Source organism: Puma concolor, chromosome E1 (genome assembly GCF_028749965.1).
Source record: "Puma concolor isolate L17-30 chromosome E1, mPumCon1.1.hap2, whole genome shotgun sequence".
Taxonomy (NCBI): Eukaryota; Metazoa; Chordata; class Mammalia; order Carnivora; family Felidae; genus Puma; species Puma concolor.
The window spans coordinates 27,076,744-27,096,339 of NC_141680.1; the positions used below are offsets into that span (position 1 = coordinate 27,076,744).

The following is a 19,596-nucleotide window of genomic DNA, read 5'->3' on the forward strand; positions in this document are numbered from 1 at the left end:
ACAACTTATGAGATCACCTAGTAAGAGTGTATGGTGGAAGAAAATCGTTTTCATTTCTGTTCTTTGAAACTTAGTAATTATTGAATACATGTATTGAATCTGTGTATGATACTAAAAGTTTTATTCCAAGCCACATTTATTTGCATAACATGAGATCATTTGGAGTTTTGTTTTTTTTTTATTCTTTCTGTTTGTATGTGGTGATCTCCATACCATAGCCACTTACTGTATTGTTTTTTTCCTCATATCAGTGGCATCATTTTTATGTACAGTTGACCTTTAAACAACATGAGTTTGAACTACGTGTTTTTTGTTTGTTTGTTTGTGTTTCTTTTTTTTTTTTTACCATGCCTGATTATCTCATTTGTGAATTGTTTATCTGTAATAATTTGATGTTTACTTCCCATTTTAGATAACTTCTATATAGCTTTTCCTAATTAAAGTTACAGTGAAGACTAAGTTTCTTGCTACCAAAAAGAAAAAAACACAGGTGAAATTTAACCACAGGATAAGGCCTTGTTTTATTACTTTAAAAAATTTAGAGCAATACTATTTTAACATAGTTATGGGGACTGTGGATAATGTTTGAAATTTTGGAGATTTAATTTAAGCCATATGAATACCTCATTTTAAATTTGATAAAACAGGGGCGCCTGGGTGGCTCAGTTGGTTGAGCAGCCGACTTCAGCTCAGGTTATGATTTCACAGTTTGTAAGTTCGAGCCGCGTGTTGGGCTCTGTGCTGACAGCTCAGAGCCTGGAGCCTGCTTCGGATTCTGTGTCTCCCTCTCTGTCTGACCCTCCCCCACTCACGCTCTGTCTCTCTCTCTCAAAAATAAATAAACATTAAAAAAAAAACCCACACACACCTTTAAATTTGATAACAGATATAGTGGCAACTAAATCTGAGTTGTGAACTTTCTTTCTTCTTGTTCTTTTAAATATAGGGTGAGCATGGACAGTCTTGTGCCAAAATGCTTGTGAATCGAGCACTAGGCCGCTGGAGGCAGCGTATGCTTCGAGCAGATAATACTAGTGCTATAGTGATCTGCATTTCTCCAGGAGTGGACAGTCAGGGAAATTTCACCAATGAAGATGAGCTCTATCTGAACCTGACGGATAGTCCTTCCTATAATAGTCAAGAAACCTGTGTGATGACTCCTTCTCCATGTTCTACACCACCAGTCAAGGTATGTAATTCTCTTAAATGGTATTTAAGTTGTTCTAATAAACAGAATTTCTTTGGTTGGTGTTGCCTGAAAAGTTTTCAGATTCTTCATCGAAAAGGATTTTGGATTTGAATGAGGTTCAAGAAAGTGATAGATCTTTGTCATGTAACTTATTGTCATTGATTCATCTTCACATCAGTGCTATTCTGAATGCTAGCTATGTGTACAGCACCTAATAGAAAGGTGATGTAGATGTAATAATATTCTAATGATCCTCTTCTAATACTATGAACATTTGTGTAAGCATTTAAAAGTTTGTGAAGTACTTTCATATATATTTCATTTGAACCTCATAACCCAAATAGGTAAATAGTGCAGTTGTTACTCCATCTTACAGATGATAAGACTGAGAGATTAAACAGTTTGGATTAGATCGTACAGACTCAAGATTGAAGTGGACCTTAGGATATCAGACCTTAGAACTGGTTGTCTGGTAACATGGATAAGAAACATTATTCCTCTTCTTACTCATGTTAATATTGAATGAGTTTAAAATTTTTTTTTTTAAACGTTTATTTATTTTTGAGACAGAGAGAGACAGAGCATGAACGGGGGAGGGTCAGAGAGAGGGAGACACAGATTCTGAAACAGGCTCCAGGCTCCGAGCTGTCAGCACTGGGCCTGACGCGGGGCTCGAACTCACAAACCGCGAGATCATGACCTGAGCTGAAGTCGGCCGCTTAACCGACTGAGCCACCCAGGCGCCCCTTGAATGAGTTTAAGATAGGCTATGAAACAAATTTAAGTGGTACCATATTTCCTTTTTTTCTGATTTCATCCCAGTATTTTCCTACTAAAAATTAGTAGTATTGATAACTACTTTGTTATACTTGGGCCTTCTGAGAATGTGCTTTTTAGAAGACTGACCATTAAAATAGGAAATACAGTAGAATTTTATGTTATGTATTCGACAGTTTTTTAAGGTATTCAGAGCTACACAGTACAAAAAATTTGATTGATTTTGGTATTGTGATCCTATGCTCAGTACTTGGAAATTTACTTTTAGTGCTTTCTTTTACTTCACATACAGGTGGCAACTTAGTTTTCCTTGCATTGACTCTTCATTTAGAAACTGACAAATTAATATTTTGTACTTATATTCTTAGAAGAATTTCTTGTCAAAGCTTTCTTTTCTTTGAAAACTTTTGAATAATAATGCAGATTGAAACCTTTTAAAATCTCCTTTCTCTTTTTGAGAGTTGTGAAGGAGCTTATGTTCATTTGAGTATTTGTCTATTCCTCAGTTTGAATGTATTCATTACTTTCGTGTTCCCTAATGTATTTATTTGTATTTGAATCACTGACCTTTAGGCAGAATAAAGAAGGAAGCATTAGAATGGAGATAAAGGGTAAGGGGACATAGATTGTGATAGGAATAAATATTATTACTTTTTAAGTTAATTTATTTTGAAAGAGAGAGCGCAAACAAGCACGTGACCAAGTGGCGGAGGGGCAGAGAGGGGAAGAGGGAATCCCAGGCCCTCTCTGCACTGTCAGCGCAGAGCCCGATACAGGGCTCCAAGTCACGAACCATGAGATAATGACCTGAGCCAAAGTTGGACATTTACCAAAATGAGCCACCTGGGTGCCCCAAGGAATAAATAAATATTCTTAAAAAAATTTTTTTTCTTTAATGTTTATTTATTTTTGAGAGAAAGAGACAGTGTAAGCAGGGGAGGGGCAGAGAGAGAGAGGGAAACAGAGAATCTGAAGCAGGCTCCAGGTGCCGAGCTGTCAGCACAGAGCCTGACGTGGGGCTAGAACCCACAAACCATGAGATCATGACCTGAGCTGAAGTCGGATGCTCAACTGACTGAGCCACCCAGGCATCCAAAATAAATACTCTCTTTTTTTAAATTTATTTATTTATTGTTTAATTTATATCCAAGTTAGCATATAGTGCAACAATGATTTCAGGAGTAGCCCATCCCACCTCCCACAACCCCTCCAACAACCCTCTGTTCTCTATATTTAAGAGTCTCTTATGGGGTGCCTGTGTATACACCGTATCTTCTTTATCCATTCATACACACACCATATCTTCTTTATCCATTCATCTGTCGATGGACATTTGGGCTCTTTCCATACTTTGGCTGTTGTCAATAGTGCTGTTGTAAACATCGGGGTGCATGTGCCCCTTCAAAACAGCATACCTGTATCCCTTGGGTAAATATGTAGTAGTGCAATTGCTGGGTTGTAGGGTAGTTCTATTTTAAATTTTTTGAGGAACCTCCATACTGTTTTCCAGAGTGGCTGCATCAGTTTGCATTCCCACCAGCAGTGCAAGAGATTTCTCTGCATCCTTGCCAACATCTGTTGTTGCCTGAGTTGTTAATGTTAGCCATTCTGACAGGTGTGAGGTGGTATCTCATTGTGGTTTTGATTTATATGTCCCTGATGATGAGTGATGTGAGCATTTTTTCATGTGTCAACCATGTGAATGTCTTCTTTGGAGAAGTGTCTATTCATGTCTTTTGCCCATCTCTTCACTGCATTTTGTTTTTTGGGTGTTGAGTTTGATAAGTTCTTTATAGATTTTGGATACTAACCCTTTATCTGATATGTCATTTGCAAATATCTTCTCCCATTCTGTCAGTTGCCTTTTAGTTTTGATAATTGTTTCATTTGCTGTGCAGACGCTTTTTATTTTGATGAGGTTCCAGTAGTTCATTTTTGCTTTTAATTCCCTTGCCTTTGGAGATGTGTCAAGCAAGAAGTTGCTATGGCCAAGGTCAAAGAGGTTTTTGCCTGCTTTCTCCTCAAGGATTTTGGTGGCTTCCTGTCTTACATTTAGGTCTTTCATCCATTTTGAGTTTCATTTTGTTGTATGGTGTAAGAAAGTGATCCAGGTTCATTTTTCTGCATGTCGCTGTCCAGTTTTCCCAGCATCACTTGCTGAAGAGACTGTCTTTATTCCATTGGATATTCTTTCCTGCTTTGTCAAAGATTAGTTGGCCATACATTTGTGGGTCCTTTTTTGGGTTCTCTATTCTGTTCCATTGATCTGAGTGTCTGTTCGTTTGCCAGTACCATACTGTCTTGATGATTATAGCTTTGTAATACATCTTGAAGTCTGGGATGGTGATGCCTCCAGCTTCGGTTTTCTTTTTCAAGATTGCCTTGGCTATTTGGGGTCTTTTCTGGTTCCATACAAATTTTAGGATTGTTTGTTCTAGCTCTGTGAAGAATGCTGGTGTTGGGATTTTGATAGGGATTGCCAGAATAAATATTCTTAATATTGATTTCACATAAAAATTATTGCAGCCTGCTGATTGGCATTAGTAAAAATTGTACATATGTTTTAAAAATTATTTCTAGAATTTTAGAAATGATGATCTAGAGATACAAGGATCTAGGAAAATAATGATTCTAGAGAAATAATGATCTAATACTAAAATAAAGATAAGGAGATTTATGTATACACTAACTTATATTTAGGCATAGTTACTTGTTAACCAATTGGCCCCACCCAAATAGAGGAAAATATTTGGAGCCATCAGAATAATTAGTGTTGTTGGCTCTGACCTAACAGGTAAGTAAAGGCAAATTTCTTCCCAAGAAATTGTGTTTTATCTTAATTGGCAACCATAAGTACATTGCCTCTGATTTATTTCCTTGTTAAAATAATCCCATGTTTAGTAACATCTAGATAAATATAATGACATTTTGGGCAATTTGGTTTTTAAGACTTTCCCACATTTAAATTTAAGTCACAAAACAGATGAACATAAGGAAAGGGAAGCAAAAATAATATAAAAACAGGGAGGGGGACAAAATGTAAGAGACTCTTAAATATAGAGAACAAGCTGAGGATTGCTGGAGGGATTATGGGGGGGGTGGGGTAAATGGGCAAGGGACATTAAGGAAGACATTTGTTGGGATGAGCACTGGATTCTACTTCCGAAATCATTATTGCACCATGTGCTAACTAACTTCTATGTAAATTAAAAATAAGGAAATAAAACAGACTGTCCAACATTTGGACTAGGCATTTGAGTGTAGGTTTATCTATCTATAGACATGTGAACTTGGGTATGGATTCTAAGGTATACCACTAGTTATATCTTTGTTTTGGAATAGATATGGTAGAAATACTTTGTTTAAGTGATATATTACTCTGGCACACATTTCTTTCTCCATCCTTTCTTTAGGGAAAAACTAAATTTACCTTTTTTTTTTTTTTTTTCTATAAGCCAAGAGCTATAGGAAGGAGGAATAGGGAAGGGAGTCGTTTCAGAAAATTAACATTTGGTTTCAGTTGAGTTCTCCACACAATTTTCAGTTAGTTATTTAATATTGTTGGATTGTAAGGTAGATGGAGCGAGGAAGTTGATCTCTGAAGTAGTGAAACTTGTAAAGTATGTATTTTTAGGAGGTAATCTCAATATCACATATGTTTTATGAACATGTAAAAAGGTCTAGTAAAACAACTAATTAATTTGGGATGAGTGTGAGAACTCTAAGCAGTTGCCTGTGCTGACAGATGCAACGTATTCCCACAGAATGCCAATAAAAAGAGAATGAAAAGGAAAAGTTCAAGGAGAAAGTGGGGGAAGAAAAGCCAGCACGCCTGTAGTGTCAGAATAATAATCTGTGAATTTAAAAAGACCCAGCACACCAGAAATTACAATAAATTGTGTTAAAATGTGTAACGTTGTTTTACAAACTGGAGCAGTATATTCTATTCCTATCAATGGCTTGACTATTACCTTCTTTCTTAGGCCTGAATTAGTGATGTGATTGTTTGGTTAGTAGGAATCCTTCTGTCTGCCTTGTCTTGTTGTAAATCCTTTTTCTGTATTAAAGCAGGACAAACTCGAGGTCAATAATTTCTTATGAGGGGCGCCTGGGTGGCGCAGTTGGTTAAGCGTCCGACTTCAGCCAGGTCACGATCTCGCAGTCCGTGAGTTCGAGCCCCGCGTCGGGCTCTGGGCTGATGGCTCAGAGCCTGGAGCCTGTTTCCGATTCTGTGTCTCCCTCTCTCTCTGCCCCTCCCCCGTTCATGCTCTGTCTCTCTCTGTCCCAAAAATAAATAAACATTGAAAAAAAAATTTTTATAAAAAAAAAAATAATTTCTTATGAGTAGATACAGTTTTCTGTGATTTTCCAGAACATACTTGTGACCACAGTAGGCATTGGAATCAACTAATGCAGAAGGATAAACTCACCTACAACTCTTGTTGATATTATTGAAAGTCATATGTAAATATCCTGGAATGAAGACTGTTCCGTTGTCCTTTCTTGACAGTGGCACTTGGAAATAAGATTGCTGCCCAACATCTAGTCAGTGTTAAAACAGATAAGAACTGGCCTTTCAATAAACTATGCAATATAAAATAAATGAACCAATGACTGCAGAAGGAAAGAGTATTTTCTTAGTTAAAACAACAACGATAAAAACAGCAGCAATCTAATTGAGGCAGTACCAAATTAGGAACTAGGGTTTCTCATCTCCAGTCTCCATTTGACCTAAAGTCATTATATTTTGATTTGGTTTGATTGAAATGCTTTCAGATGGCTTAAATTTCCCTTTTTTTTAATTCTAGAAACATAAAGCATTCTTTTTAGAAGTATACTTTTATATAGCACTTTCTGAAAGGTGTTTATTTCTAAGGGATTTTATATCAGGAAAATAATATGTTTTCATTTACCCTTCTATAAAAGGGTTTACTTCAGAATATGTTAATATTTTAATAAACTTGATTTGATTTAAAAGAGGTAATGATTTGAGGGAAATGTTACATACCTGAAGGAGCCATAATATTTATGCTTAAACTCCATTTTTGAGAAACTATTTTGACAAGGATTTAAAAATTTTTTTTAATGTTTATTTTTGAGAGAGAGAGAGAGAGAGAGAGAGAGCACGAGTAGAGGAGGGGCAGAGAGAGGGAGACACGGAATCTGAAGCAGGCATCAGGCTCTGAGCTGTCAACACAGAGCCTGATGCAGAGCTTGAACCCACGAACTGTGAGATCGTGACCTGAGCTGAAGTTGGACACTCTACCGACTGAGCCACCCAGGTGCCCCAAGGATTTTATAAAATATTAGTGGTGTGGAAGATTTGGGTTTGATAGGAAAAATATCATCTACCAATGGGAAAAATATTCTGAGTGTATGTAGAGCACTATATCTGAAGGAGTAATGCATATCTGAATCACTTGTCAAACTTTTAAAAAACTATCTGAAAGTTTCCGTATGATTTTCATTTGTTTCTTTGAGAGTTGCCCCATCCATGCTCTGTAGGTTCCCATATGTCCTGCTTTTCTCAAGCCACAGAACAGCCTCTAGTGTTTGGGAAATAGGTACAAAGCAACAATATGAGTTTGCATTATGACATTGTTGCTTTAATGTTACACTTTACATTATCTATACTACTAAATATTCAGAAATGAGAATATAGAAAAAAATGGGAAAGTAGGAAATAAACCAACCAAATTTGTCACTTACTCTAATGAAACTTCTTCATCTCCCCAATGGTTGAGTTGAATTCTAGAATAAATTATTTATTTGGCTTACTTTCTTGTTTTTCAGTCACTGGAGGAGGACCCATGGCCACGGCTGAACTCTAAGGACCATATACCTGCCCTTGTTCGTAGTAATGCCTTCTCAGAGAATTATTTAGAAGTCCCAACTGAGATAGTTCGAGGCAATGTCCAGGCGGCAGTCATACCCGCAAAAGATCCAGAGCCACTTGAAGAAAACTGCACTAAAGCCCTGACTTTAAGGATACATGATTCTTTGAATAATAGCCTGTCAGTTGGCCTTGCGCCTACCAATTCGACAAATGCCATCATGGACCAAAAAAATTTAAAGATGTCAACTCCAGGTCAAATGAAAGCCCAAGAAGTTGAAAGAACCCCTCCAGCAAACTTTAAAAGGACATTAGAGGAATCCAACTCTGGTCCTCTTATGAAGAAGCATAGACGAAATTGTTTAAGTAGAAGTAGTGGTGCTCAGCCTGCAAGCCTCCCCACCACCTCACAGCGAAAGAATGCTGTTAAACTTACCATGCGACGCAGACTTAGGGGCCAGAAGAAAATTGGAAATCCTTTACTTCATCAGCACAGAAAAACTGTTTGTGTCTGCTGAAATGTGTCTGGAAAATGTTTTTTTCCCAAACTTAGGATATAAGAGGGCTTTTTGAAGTTGGTGCAGAACTTGAACTTTTTTTAGGGGGACAAAATAAAAACAGTATACAGTTTCACTTTTTGGAATTTGGCAGTTTTATCCTGGCCTTGTATTGTATTATAAATGTGAATTTTGTAGATGTTAGGGTATAAGTTGCTGTAAAATGTGTGTAAATTTGTATACTCCACACAAACTCAGTCTCTTATTCTGACACAGTAAATGTAACAACAGGGCTAACATTTAAAAAAAATCAAAAGAATCTATTAGATTTTAGAAATACATTTAAACTTTTAAAAATGCTTATTAAGAAATTTGTATAAGTCACTTGTGATGAAAACTACACAACTTTTTAAAGTAAATTATTAAGCAAACTGGAAAAGTGATGTATTTTCATAGTGACCTGTGTTCCACTTAATGTTTCTTAGAGACAGCTAGTGTCTTTTAAAAATTATTTTTTATTTCTAATTTCATGATTCAGAACTAAATTTTTCATAGCAGAAGTGTTGAGCCATGCTTAAAGTAGCTCGGCATTAGTCTTCTTGTCCTAATAAAAAATACTATGCAGTATCTCTTATTTCATTAGCATTTTTGTAAAACATCAATCATCAGATATACTCCTCAAATCTTTGGAGTAGAAGGAGGTGTGTTTGCCTAAAAAGGTGCCCATCTCAATCATCCCAGACATTCAGTGGCATTATTGGGTCTTAAAGTAGTTACCCTCTTCTCGTGTTTGCATAAAATATGTGAAGTTTTTCTTGCTATTTCAATAACGGATGGTGCTGCTAATTCCCAACATTTCTTAAATTATTTTATATATTGGACAGTTTTCATTGATTATATGGATATATGTTTGTTCATCTAATAAATCAGTGAACTGTTGTTGATGTGCTGGAATTTTGTCGTTGGTTTAATGGTAGATATTAATTTTTTGTTGTGCTCTGATCATGCTTTAGAGCAACATTTTAAAAATATGTTTATTTTTGCACTCTTGACTTTTTTTTAATGTTTATTTATTTTGTGAGAGAGAGAGAGACCAAGCGGGAGCAGGAGAGGGCCAGGGAGAAAGGGAGACACAGAATTTGAAGCAGGCTCCAGGCTCTGAGCTGTCACACAGAGCTCGACGTGGTGCTTGAACTCATGAACCGTAGGGTCATGACCTGAGCTGAAGTCAGACGCTTATCTGACTGAGCCATCCAGGTGCCCCCCCTCTTTTTTACATGTTTATTTAGCTCTTAACTTTTGGTTTTTTAAATGTTTATTTATTTTGAAGGAGAGACAGAGCATGAGCAGGGGAGAGGTAGAGAGAGGGGGAGATAGCTGGGCTCCAGGCTCTGAGCTGTCAGCACAGAGCTGGACGCGGGGCTCTAACTCACAAGCCGTGAGATCATGACCTGAGCCCAAGTCAGATGCTTAACCAACTGAGTCACCCAGGCACCCCTTAGCTCTTGACTTTTTAATTTTATTTTAGAATACATTGAAACAGGCTAAATATCCAACAATAGACTATGGTTAAGAATATGGTTAAGTCAGTTATGGCTTGTAACCATTTGATGAAATATTATGTCCCACTTAAAAGTGAGTAGAAGTATATTATACCTAAGAGTATGTCATTTTGGTATGAATTGTTCTCCAATAAGAAAACTTTTTAATTTATTAATTTAGAACAAGATATCTCATTAAGAGATTGAAGAGCTAATTCATGCATTCAACATCCACAATATGCTAGGAACTGCACAACCGGAAGCATACCAGTTTTCAATAACAGGATTGAGAACCAGTGGTCCAGGTAAAACAGTAATTGTGGTTCTTAAAAAGGATTTTTAGTTACTGAAGAGTTTGCTTTTCCAATCTTTCCAGGACAGAGACCTAGCAACTAATAGACACTTTAGAAGTCAATTTATTGTGAAGGGTTATTCCATCTTTTATTTATTTTTTTGGGGGGGGGGGTTCCATCTTTTAGACCTATGATACCATCTTAGCTGCACCAACTAGAAATTGAACCAATCTGAATGTATATTAAAGAAAATTCATTTAACTGCTTTTACTTTTTTTGCCAGTGATTGTAAATGTATCTACATGAAATTAAAATTTTCACTTGATTAGAGTAATGCATTATTGAATCTTGATTTTTCAAATCAGTTTTTTTTTATGTTTATTTATTTGTGAGAGCGAGCGTGTGAGTGGGGAAAGAGAGAGGCAGACACAGAATCTGAAGCAGACTGCAGACTCTAAGCTGTCAGCACAGAGCCCAATGTGAGGCTTGAACTCACAAACTGCGAGATCATGACCTGAGCCAAAGTCGGACTCTTAACCGACTGAGCCACCCAGGTGCCCCTCAGATAAGTTTTTTAATGTAAAAACGTTACACATTTCTTTCCTAGATCACCTTTTTAGTGCAATGGAGTCCAATTCCATATAGTAGTAGCTATTTAATACTAGAAACTTTTTTGGTTTAAGACACGACTACAAATGCTAAGATTAGCCCTTTTCTGTATGTGTTTCTAGGATTGTGTTTAGTCCTGTACTTTAAGGAGTTGAAGAGGTTATGCAATCACAAGCAGTGTTTTAATGTTTCTACTTTGTTTTATTTTCTAAATTTATTTGCCTGTGTGACATAGATCAGTAGTATAGTACATTATGGAAAGTATATGATGTATGAGATGGTACATAAGAACTCCCACCTCGGTTCCCAAGGCAGTCAACATTTCCCCCTTTTTGTGTTATTTTAGTGATAATCTATGCATAGCATGCAATACACATGCAACTTTACCTCTTAATCTTGAAAATTTTCTCTATCACTATTTCACAGAGCCTCCTCAGGTTTTAGTATTCTAATCTGTGGATATAAGTTTATTTAACAGTGCATTACCTATGTCCACTGAAAGGAAAACATTTCTTCCTTTACTCATACGATACTTATGACACCAGATGTGTGGGTTTTCCTTCACCAAGCAATTCTCTAATTTTCTGTAGATACCAGTTGGGTGTCCTACAATTCAGTTCAGTTCTGACACTTCCTAGGGTTATCATCAGATCCCACAAGTTAAGGGCTCAGTCTCACAAGACTGCCCCCACTCCAGAAACCAACTGCAAGTCCTAGGTTGTCACATATACTTCTAATCAACTGGCTGTAAATCCGTTTCCACAAGCCCCTCAAGATTGATCATTTGCTAGAACAGCTCACAAGAATTTAGGGAAACGTTTACTGGTTTTTTTCTATAATAAAGGATACAGATGACAGCTAGATAAAGAGATGTATCAGGTGAGGTCCAGAATGGTCCCAAGCAGAGGAGCTTGGGGTGAACCTCTTTCAGCATGTGAGTGTATTCACCAACCTAGAAGCTCTGAACCTCATACTTCAGGGATTTTTGTGGAGGCTTCATCATTTAGGTGATCAATTATTAATCTCGAGCCTCTTCCCTTCCAGGAAAAAAAAAGGTGTGTGTGTAGTGAGCTCTCCAAGAAAGAGTTATCTCATTAGAACAAAAGCTGCTCCTACCAGGAAATTCCAAGGGATTTAGGAGCTGGTGTCAGGAATAGGAGTTAATGACCAAAGACAAAAGTTCCTAGTGACTTTATTACCTAAGAAATCACAAAGATTTTACATACTCTAGCCAGGAGCCTGGGACAAAGGCCAAAATATATGTTTCTTATTTTATCACAATATCACATCCACACACTGGTTCTTTTCAATATTTTGTAAAACATAATTATCCTGTTTCTCAAAGACTAAAATACGTATTATATATTGCTGCATAATAATACCTCAAAATTCAGCAGCCTAAAACAACAAAAAACATTATCCTCACAGTTTCTAAGTGTTAGGGAACTGGGAATGATGAAGCTAGGTTACAGAATCATGTGGTTGCAGTCAAGATACCAATCAGGGCGACAGTCATCCAAAGGCTTCACTAGCACTGTTGCACAATGCTCACTTAACCTATCTGTTAGTAGGAGGCCTCAGTTACTGTCACATGTATGGCTTCTCACAACATGTTAGTTAACTCTGCCACCGCCATAGCAAATGATACCGGAAACAATGCAGAAGGCTCAATGGTCTTTTGTAACCTAACCTCAAAAAAATATACCAATTCTGTGTTTAATCTTTTTATTTTTATTTTTTTCTATTAAAAGATTGAGATTTAATCATAATATTATAGAATGTTTTTCCTCCTCCACATCTTACCACCACACAACAGAGTATATCCAGTATAAACACAGAGCTGAAACTGTAAAATTTAGACTTTCTCTGAGTAGTGCAAAGCCCAAAGTCAAGAGAGGACACAAAAATTAAGTGATAGGAATTTGAATTTATTGGCACCTCTGGCTACAGCCAACATTAAATAAATCTGACTCCCAGCCAAACTAACATAACCCTCATGCTAGACGCATATTTACTCTAGTTCCTATTACTTAATGCATGTCTGGATTTTTTACAAGTTTTTCTTTAAATTCCACACAGTAACATACAGCGTAATATTCATTTCAGGTGTACAATTTAGTGATTCATCACTTACATATAATACCCAGTCCTCATTACTACAAGTGCCCTCCTTAACCTGTCAGACATTTAACACAACCCCACCCACTTGATCTCCAGTAACTTTCAGTTTCTCCTCTATAGATAAAAGTCTGTTTCCTAGTTTGACTCTCTCTCTCTCTTTTTACCTGTATGTTTCCCTGTTTTATTTCTTAAATTCCATAAATGTGTGAAGTCACATGGTATTTGTCTTTCTCTGACTGAATTATTTTGCTTAGCATAATACTCTCTAGTTCCATCCCCACCATTGCAAATGGCAAGGTTTCATTCTTTTTTATGGCAGAATAATATTCCATTGTGTATATATACCACCTCTTCCTTATCTATTCATCAGTCAATGGACATTTGGGTTCTTTCCTTAATTTGGTTATTGTTTAGAATGCTGCTATAAACAATGGGATGCATGTGCATGTGATTCCCTTTGAATTAGTGTTTTTGTATCCTTGGGGTACAAAATACAAAGTAGTGCAATTGCAATTGTAGAGGAGTTCTATTTTTTTTTTTATTTTTTAAATTTACATCCAAATTAGTTAGCATATAGTGCAACAATGATTTCAGGGGTAGATTCCTTAATGCCCCTTACCCATTTAACCCATCCCTCCTCCCACAGCCCCTCCAGTAACCCTCTGTTTGTTCTCCATATTGAAGAATCTCTTCTGTTTTGTCCCCCTCCCTGTTTTTATATTATTTTTGCTTCCTTTCCCTTATGTTCATTCATCTGTACTGTGTCTTAAAGTCCTCATATGAGTGAAGTCATATGATATTTGTCTTTCTCTGACTAATTTTGCTTAGCATAATACCCTCTAGTTCCATCCATGTAGTTGCAAATGACAAGATTTCATTCTTTTTGATTCCCAAGTAATACTCCATTGTACAGATGTGCCACACCTTCTTTACCCATTCATCAGTTGATAGACATCTGGGCTCTTTCCATACTTTGGCTATTGTTGATAGTGCTGCTATAAACATGGGGGTGCATGTATCCCTTGGATAAATACCTACAGGTGCAATTGCTGGGTTGTAGCATAGTTCTTTAAATTTTTGGAGGAACCTCCATACTGTTTTCCAGAGTGGCTGCACCAGTTTGCATTCCCACCAGCAATGCAAAAGAAATCCTCTTTCTCTGCATCCTCGCCAACATCTGTTGTTGCCTGAGTTGTTAATGTTAGCCATTCTGACAGGTGTGAGGTGTTATCTCATTGTGGTTTTGGTTTGGATTTCCCTGATGATGAGTGATGTGGAGCATTTTTTCATGTGTCAGTTGGCCATCTGGATGTCTTCCTTGGAGAAGTTTCTATTCATGCCTTTTGCCTGTTTCTTCACTGGATTATGTGTTGAGTTTGATAAGTTCTTTATAGATTTTGGATACTAACCCTTTGTCTGTTATGTCATTTGCAAATATCTTCTCCCATTCTGTCAGTTGCCTTTTAGTTTTGCTGATTGTTTCCTTCGCCGTGCAGAAGCTTTTTATTTTGCTGAGGTCCCAATAGTGCATTTTTGCTTTTGTTTCCCTTGCCTCTGGAGACATGTTGAGTAAGAAGTTGCTGTGGCCAAGATCAAAGAGGTTTTTGCCTGCTTTCTCCTCAAGGATTTTGGTGGCTTCCTGTCTTACATTTAGGTCTTTCATCCATTTTGAGTTTCTTTTTGTGTATGGTGTAAGAAAGTGGTCCAGGTTCATTCTTCTGCATGTCGCTGTCTAGTTTTCCCAGCACCACTTGCTGAAGAGACTGTCTTTATTCCATTGGATATTCTTTCCTGCTTTGTCAAAGATTAGTTGGCCATACATTTGTGGGTCCATTTCTGGGTTCTCTATTCTGTTCCATTTATCTGTCTGTTTTTGTGCCAATTTCTGTGTTTTATAAGTTGCACAGACCAAACTGGTAACAGTGTAGGAGGCAACTACACAGGGCACGAATATCAGCAGATGGGCATCATTAAAAGCCATCTTGGAGTCTAGCACAATCTAGAAGTTAAAAGCATTAATCATGTAAAATACAGGCCTTTTAGCATTGCTTTCATAAGCTGTGCACTAAGTTTGTTTTGGTCACATTAATGGTGTTATTTTCATCTTCCAGATATCTGGAAGATAGTGCTTTAATGGAGGGAAGCATTTTAGTGGGCCTTTTTCTCTTGAATATACTATGTCATAGAAAAGTTGAAAACTTAAACTTTGATCCTTGAGGCAAAATATTTTGGCTCTGTGAATGGTTGCATTAGGGATTACAATATACAAACTTTGGTAGTCTACTTAAAGTCAGTATTTTACCACTTAAAGTACAATGTAGAAAATTTACCACTGTATTACCCTCTCCTCTATATGGTATAGTTGTCATATCTGTATATGTTGAAAACCCCATCATGTGGTATTGTAACTTTTGCTATCAAAAATCAAACATTTTAAAGAACTCAAGAGGAGAACGCTCTGTGATATTCATCCAGATATTTACCATCGCTATTCCTCTTTTTTCATTCCTGATATTCTAGGTTTCCTTCTAGTATTGTTTTCTGGTTTCTGATAAAAAAATCTATAGTCATTCAAATTGTTCTGTGGGTAATGCATTGTTTTTCTCTGGCTGCTTTCAACAATTTTTCCTTTGTCTTCAGTTTTTAGTAGTACGATTATGAAGTGTCTGTACATGGATTCCTTCGATGTTTTCTGCTTGGGGTTTGCTGAGCATCTTGAATCTGTAGGTTTATATCTTTCACCAAACTTGAGGAGGTTTACAACCATTTCCCCCCTTCCCCATTTTTGTTTTCAGCATCACATTCTTTTTCTTCTTTCTTTGAAACTCTTTGTTTTTCCTTTTGTTAGAACATTTGTTGTTATATTTTTGAGTTTGAAAATTTCCATTTGGTTCTTTATTTTTATTTTATTTTTTCCATTTGGGTCTTCTTTGTATCTTTGCTGAGCTGTTCTGTTTTTTCATGCATGTCAAGGGTGTTCACAATTGCCCGTAGAAACTTTTTTTTTTTAAGTTTATGTATTTATTTAGAGAGAGGAAGAGAGCAAGCTGGGGAGGGGCAGAGAGAGAGGGGGGACAGAGGGGATCCAAAGCAGGCTCTGTGCTCCAGAGAGCTGGATACAGGTCTGGAACTCAGGAACCACGAGATCATGACCTAAGCTGAAACCAGGAGTTAGTCACTTAACTGACTGTGCCACCCAGGTGCCCCAGGAACATTTAAAAACATTTTTTTTTAATTTTTTTTTTCAACGTTTATTTATTTTTGGGACAGAGAGAGACAGAGCATGAACGGGGGAGGAGCAGAGAGAGAGGGAGACACAGAATCGGAAACAGGCTCCAGGCTCTGAGCCATCAGCCCAGAGCCTGATGCGGGGCTCGAACTCACGGACCACGAGATCGTGACCTGGCTGAAGTCGGACGCTTAACCGACTGCGCCACCCAGGCGCCCCAAAAACATTTTTTTTTAATCTTTATTTATTTTTGAGAGACAGAGCGTGAGCGGGGAGGGGCTGAGAGGAGACACAGAATCTGAAGCAGGCTCCAGGCTCTGAGCTGTCAGCACAGAGCCCATCGTGGGGCTCAAACTCACAAAATGTGGGGTCATGACCTGCGCTGAAGTCAGAGGCTTAACCGACTGAGCCACCCAGGAGCCCCTCCAGAAACATTTTTATAGTAGTGCTTTAAAGTGTTTGAAGGATAATTGTCATTTAGGTATTGGCATCTGTTGATTGTTTTTTCTCTGTGAGTTAAGATTTTCCTGGTTCTTTCAAAGTTCTCAAAGTCTTTGATATGCTAATTAGGACCAGATCCTTGCTATCTATAAGGTCCCTCTCCTGAGTTCCTCTCTTCCTACAGTCTCCATGGTACTTTCCCTACTCAGCATCTCCCCTTTTCAGTTTTTGTTTTTAAGTTTATTTTTATTTATTTTGAGAGAGATAGAGAACAAGCAGGGGAGGGGCAGAGAGAGAGGGAGACAGACAGAATTCAAAGCAGGCTCCACGCTGTCAGCACAGAGCCTAATGTGAGGCTCAAACCCACGAACTGTGAGATCATGATCTGAGCAGAGATGGAGTCCAACAGTTAACTGACTGAGGGAGCCCCTCCCACCACCTTTTTAAATATTTATTTTTGGGGGCGCCTGGGTGGCGCAGTCGGTTAAGCGTCTGACTTCAGCCAGGTCACGATCTCGCGGTCCGCGAGTTCGAGCCCCGCGTCGGGCTCTGGGCTGATGGCTCAGAGCCTGGAGCCTGTTTCCGATTCTGTGTCTCCCTCTCTCTCTGCCCCTCCCCCGTTCATGCTCTGTCTCTCTCTGTCCCAAAAATAAATATACATTGAAAAAAAATTTAAAAAAAAATTAAAAAAAAATAATTATTTTTGAGAGAGAGAGAGAGAGAGAGAGAGAAAGAGAGAGAGTAAGAGGGGGCGTGACAGAGAGAGAAGGAGACACAGAATCGAAAGCAGACTCCAGGTTCTGAACTGACAGCACAGAGCCCAACACAAGCCTTGATTTCACCAACCATGAGATCATGACTGAGCCACCCAAGTGTCCCTCCCCTTTTCAGTTCTCTGGGCAGAAAGCTGTGACTTTAGGAACTATGCACTTCTACCACTGTGCCTACATTTGGAGCTAAATGGCTTAACACCTTTGTGTCTTGGTACTCATCTATAAAATGTAGATAATAATACCACAATGCCTGGCCTATATAGCTAAATGTTACCTAATATTACTCTTACTAAATGTTTAGCCTCTCAAAACTATTAATACAGATTCGGTTTTCTCAGATTTTAAAGCAGTTTTTATTCAGGGTTATGTGTATATGGGGAAGGCAAATTATGCCCTGGGCATCATTAAAACGGTTGATGAAACTAATTTTTGATCTTTGTAAATAGTTTTGGTTTTCAGTATCTTTTAATTATAAATACATGCTCCAGATTGCAGGATAAATCGTTGGGGTTCTGACATGTAATTTTTCCTGTTAGTTTTATGTTTCATAGTTTTATGGAGAATAGAAATGAAACAAATGATCCCTTCTGCTAAAGAGTTTCCATGTTTTCTAAGTAGACAATAGAATTATACATTAATCAACTAGAAGAGTTACAAAGTAGTACTAATGTATCAGAAATAAAGGGAAGCCATATTTAATGGTTTGCCTGAGACAGTCCTACTCTACCTTTTCTTGCAGATGTGTGTGTGTAATTGTTAACAGACCCTCATTTCATGAAGGGTTAGGATGATAAATGGTATAGATACTGGTTATTTTCAAGACAATGAAAGGAAAACAATCACCATGTCTTCAGAAAGTTTGCTGGGCCTCAGAATGAGCTAAATGAACCTAAACAAAGACTTAGAATTTTGAATAGAGATGTGGGAACATGCTGTTTTAGAAGCCACAGTTATGTCCTAATATGCAGGACAGATAAATGGCAGACACTATTGCAATCAAATAGATATGAGGTGATATGACCTTTGTTGGTTTTACTCTTCTACAAAGTTTAGAATTCTACTTTTTAGGACATTACTATAAAAGGTAGTGTTCAAAAGTTTCAACTGAATAAATGCACCAAAGAAAGTCTATATAGTGAGTAATTAATGTAGTTTTACCTCACAATTGGGGGATTTTAGAGAAATGTGATTTTAAACAATAGACTTTTTTTTAAGAGCAGTTTTAGGTTCATGGCAAAATTAAGCAGAAAGTGCAGCTATCCCACATATGCCCTCTCCTAACTAGTTTCCTATCACTTTCTACTTATACAACACATGTATAGTATCCCTCGTTATCAAAATCCCCAGAGTGATACAATTGATGATCCTACATTTGATGATGGTTATTTTTTTTACCTCTTTGGTTTTTTTTCCCTTTCACTTGACTAAAAACTAAAATATTAGTGTTTATCATAGTTCTGTGTGAAATCAGATTATTTTACTACTGCTTAAATCATGTGATTGTTGTCCAAGTGGTTTTGGTGGCCAAGGTAAATGAGGCATTGGCTTGCTTGAGGCTAAAAAGGACTCCTAACGCTACCGAAACAAAAACTCATTATAAAGTATAAACTGCCCTTGAAATTGGTTTTCTTCTTTTTTAATTTTTTACTGTTTTTTAATTTATTTTTGAGAGAGACAAAGACAGAGTGCAAGCAGGAGAGGGGCAGAGAGAGAGGGAGACACAGAATCTGAAGCAGGATCCAGGCTCTGAGTCGGCAAAGAGCCCGATGCAGGGCTTGAACCCATGAACTGTGAGATCATGACCTGAGCCAAAGTTGGACACTTAACCAACTGAGCCACCTAGGTGCCCCAAAATTGGTTTTCATATGGATCATTCCCTGATGATTTTCTGGAGATTTTTTTGTTTTGATTTGCAGGGCCATTAGGAGAGGCAATTTTAATCATTAGTGATTTATTATACTGGATCATTTAGGAACTGGAAGAACACAGAATTCTGGCTCGAAGTCACTCTTTTACACTGAAAATCAGTTTCCTAGTTAGTATTGCTCAGCTACAAGAACAGATTGTTGAAAAGTTTCCTCATATACCAATGCTTTAAAATGACTCAAAAGCTGGCAATATGTACTGAGTAGCCTTAAGTTACTTCCATTTAAAAAATGATCTCCACAAATTTGCTTTCTCTCTATTTGAAGTCTCATGAGAGAATCCTATACTATCTCTGTGGAGAAAAAAAAATGGAGTAATTAGAAATAGTGGTTAATTAGAAGTAGTTAATTTGGAGAAATTTCTAACT

At 37.5% G+C, this 19,596-nt stretch overlaps 1 protein-coding gene across 1 annotated transcript in view; it reads left to right on the top strand.

Annotated features, from left to right (window-relative positions):
* Window positions 1-10,460, top strand: part of PPM1D (protein phosphatase, Mg2+/Mn2+ dependent 1D) — a 49,442-nt gene extending 38,982 nt beyond the window's left edge. Inside the window, exons 5-6 of the mRNA XM_025917689.2 lie at window positions 947-1,189; window positions 7,760-10,460. Coding sequence (XP_025773474.1) covers window positions 947-1,189; window positions 7,760-8,317 — 801 coding nt within the window. The 3' untranslated portion in view covers window positions 8,318-10,460. The remainder of the gene's footprint in view (window positions 1-946; window positions 1,190-7,759) is intronic.
* The last annotated feature ends 9,136 nt before the right edge of the window (window positions 10,461-19,596 follow it).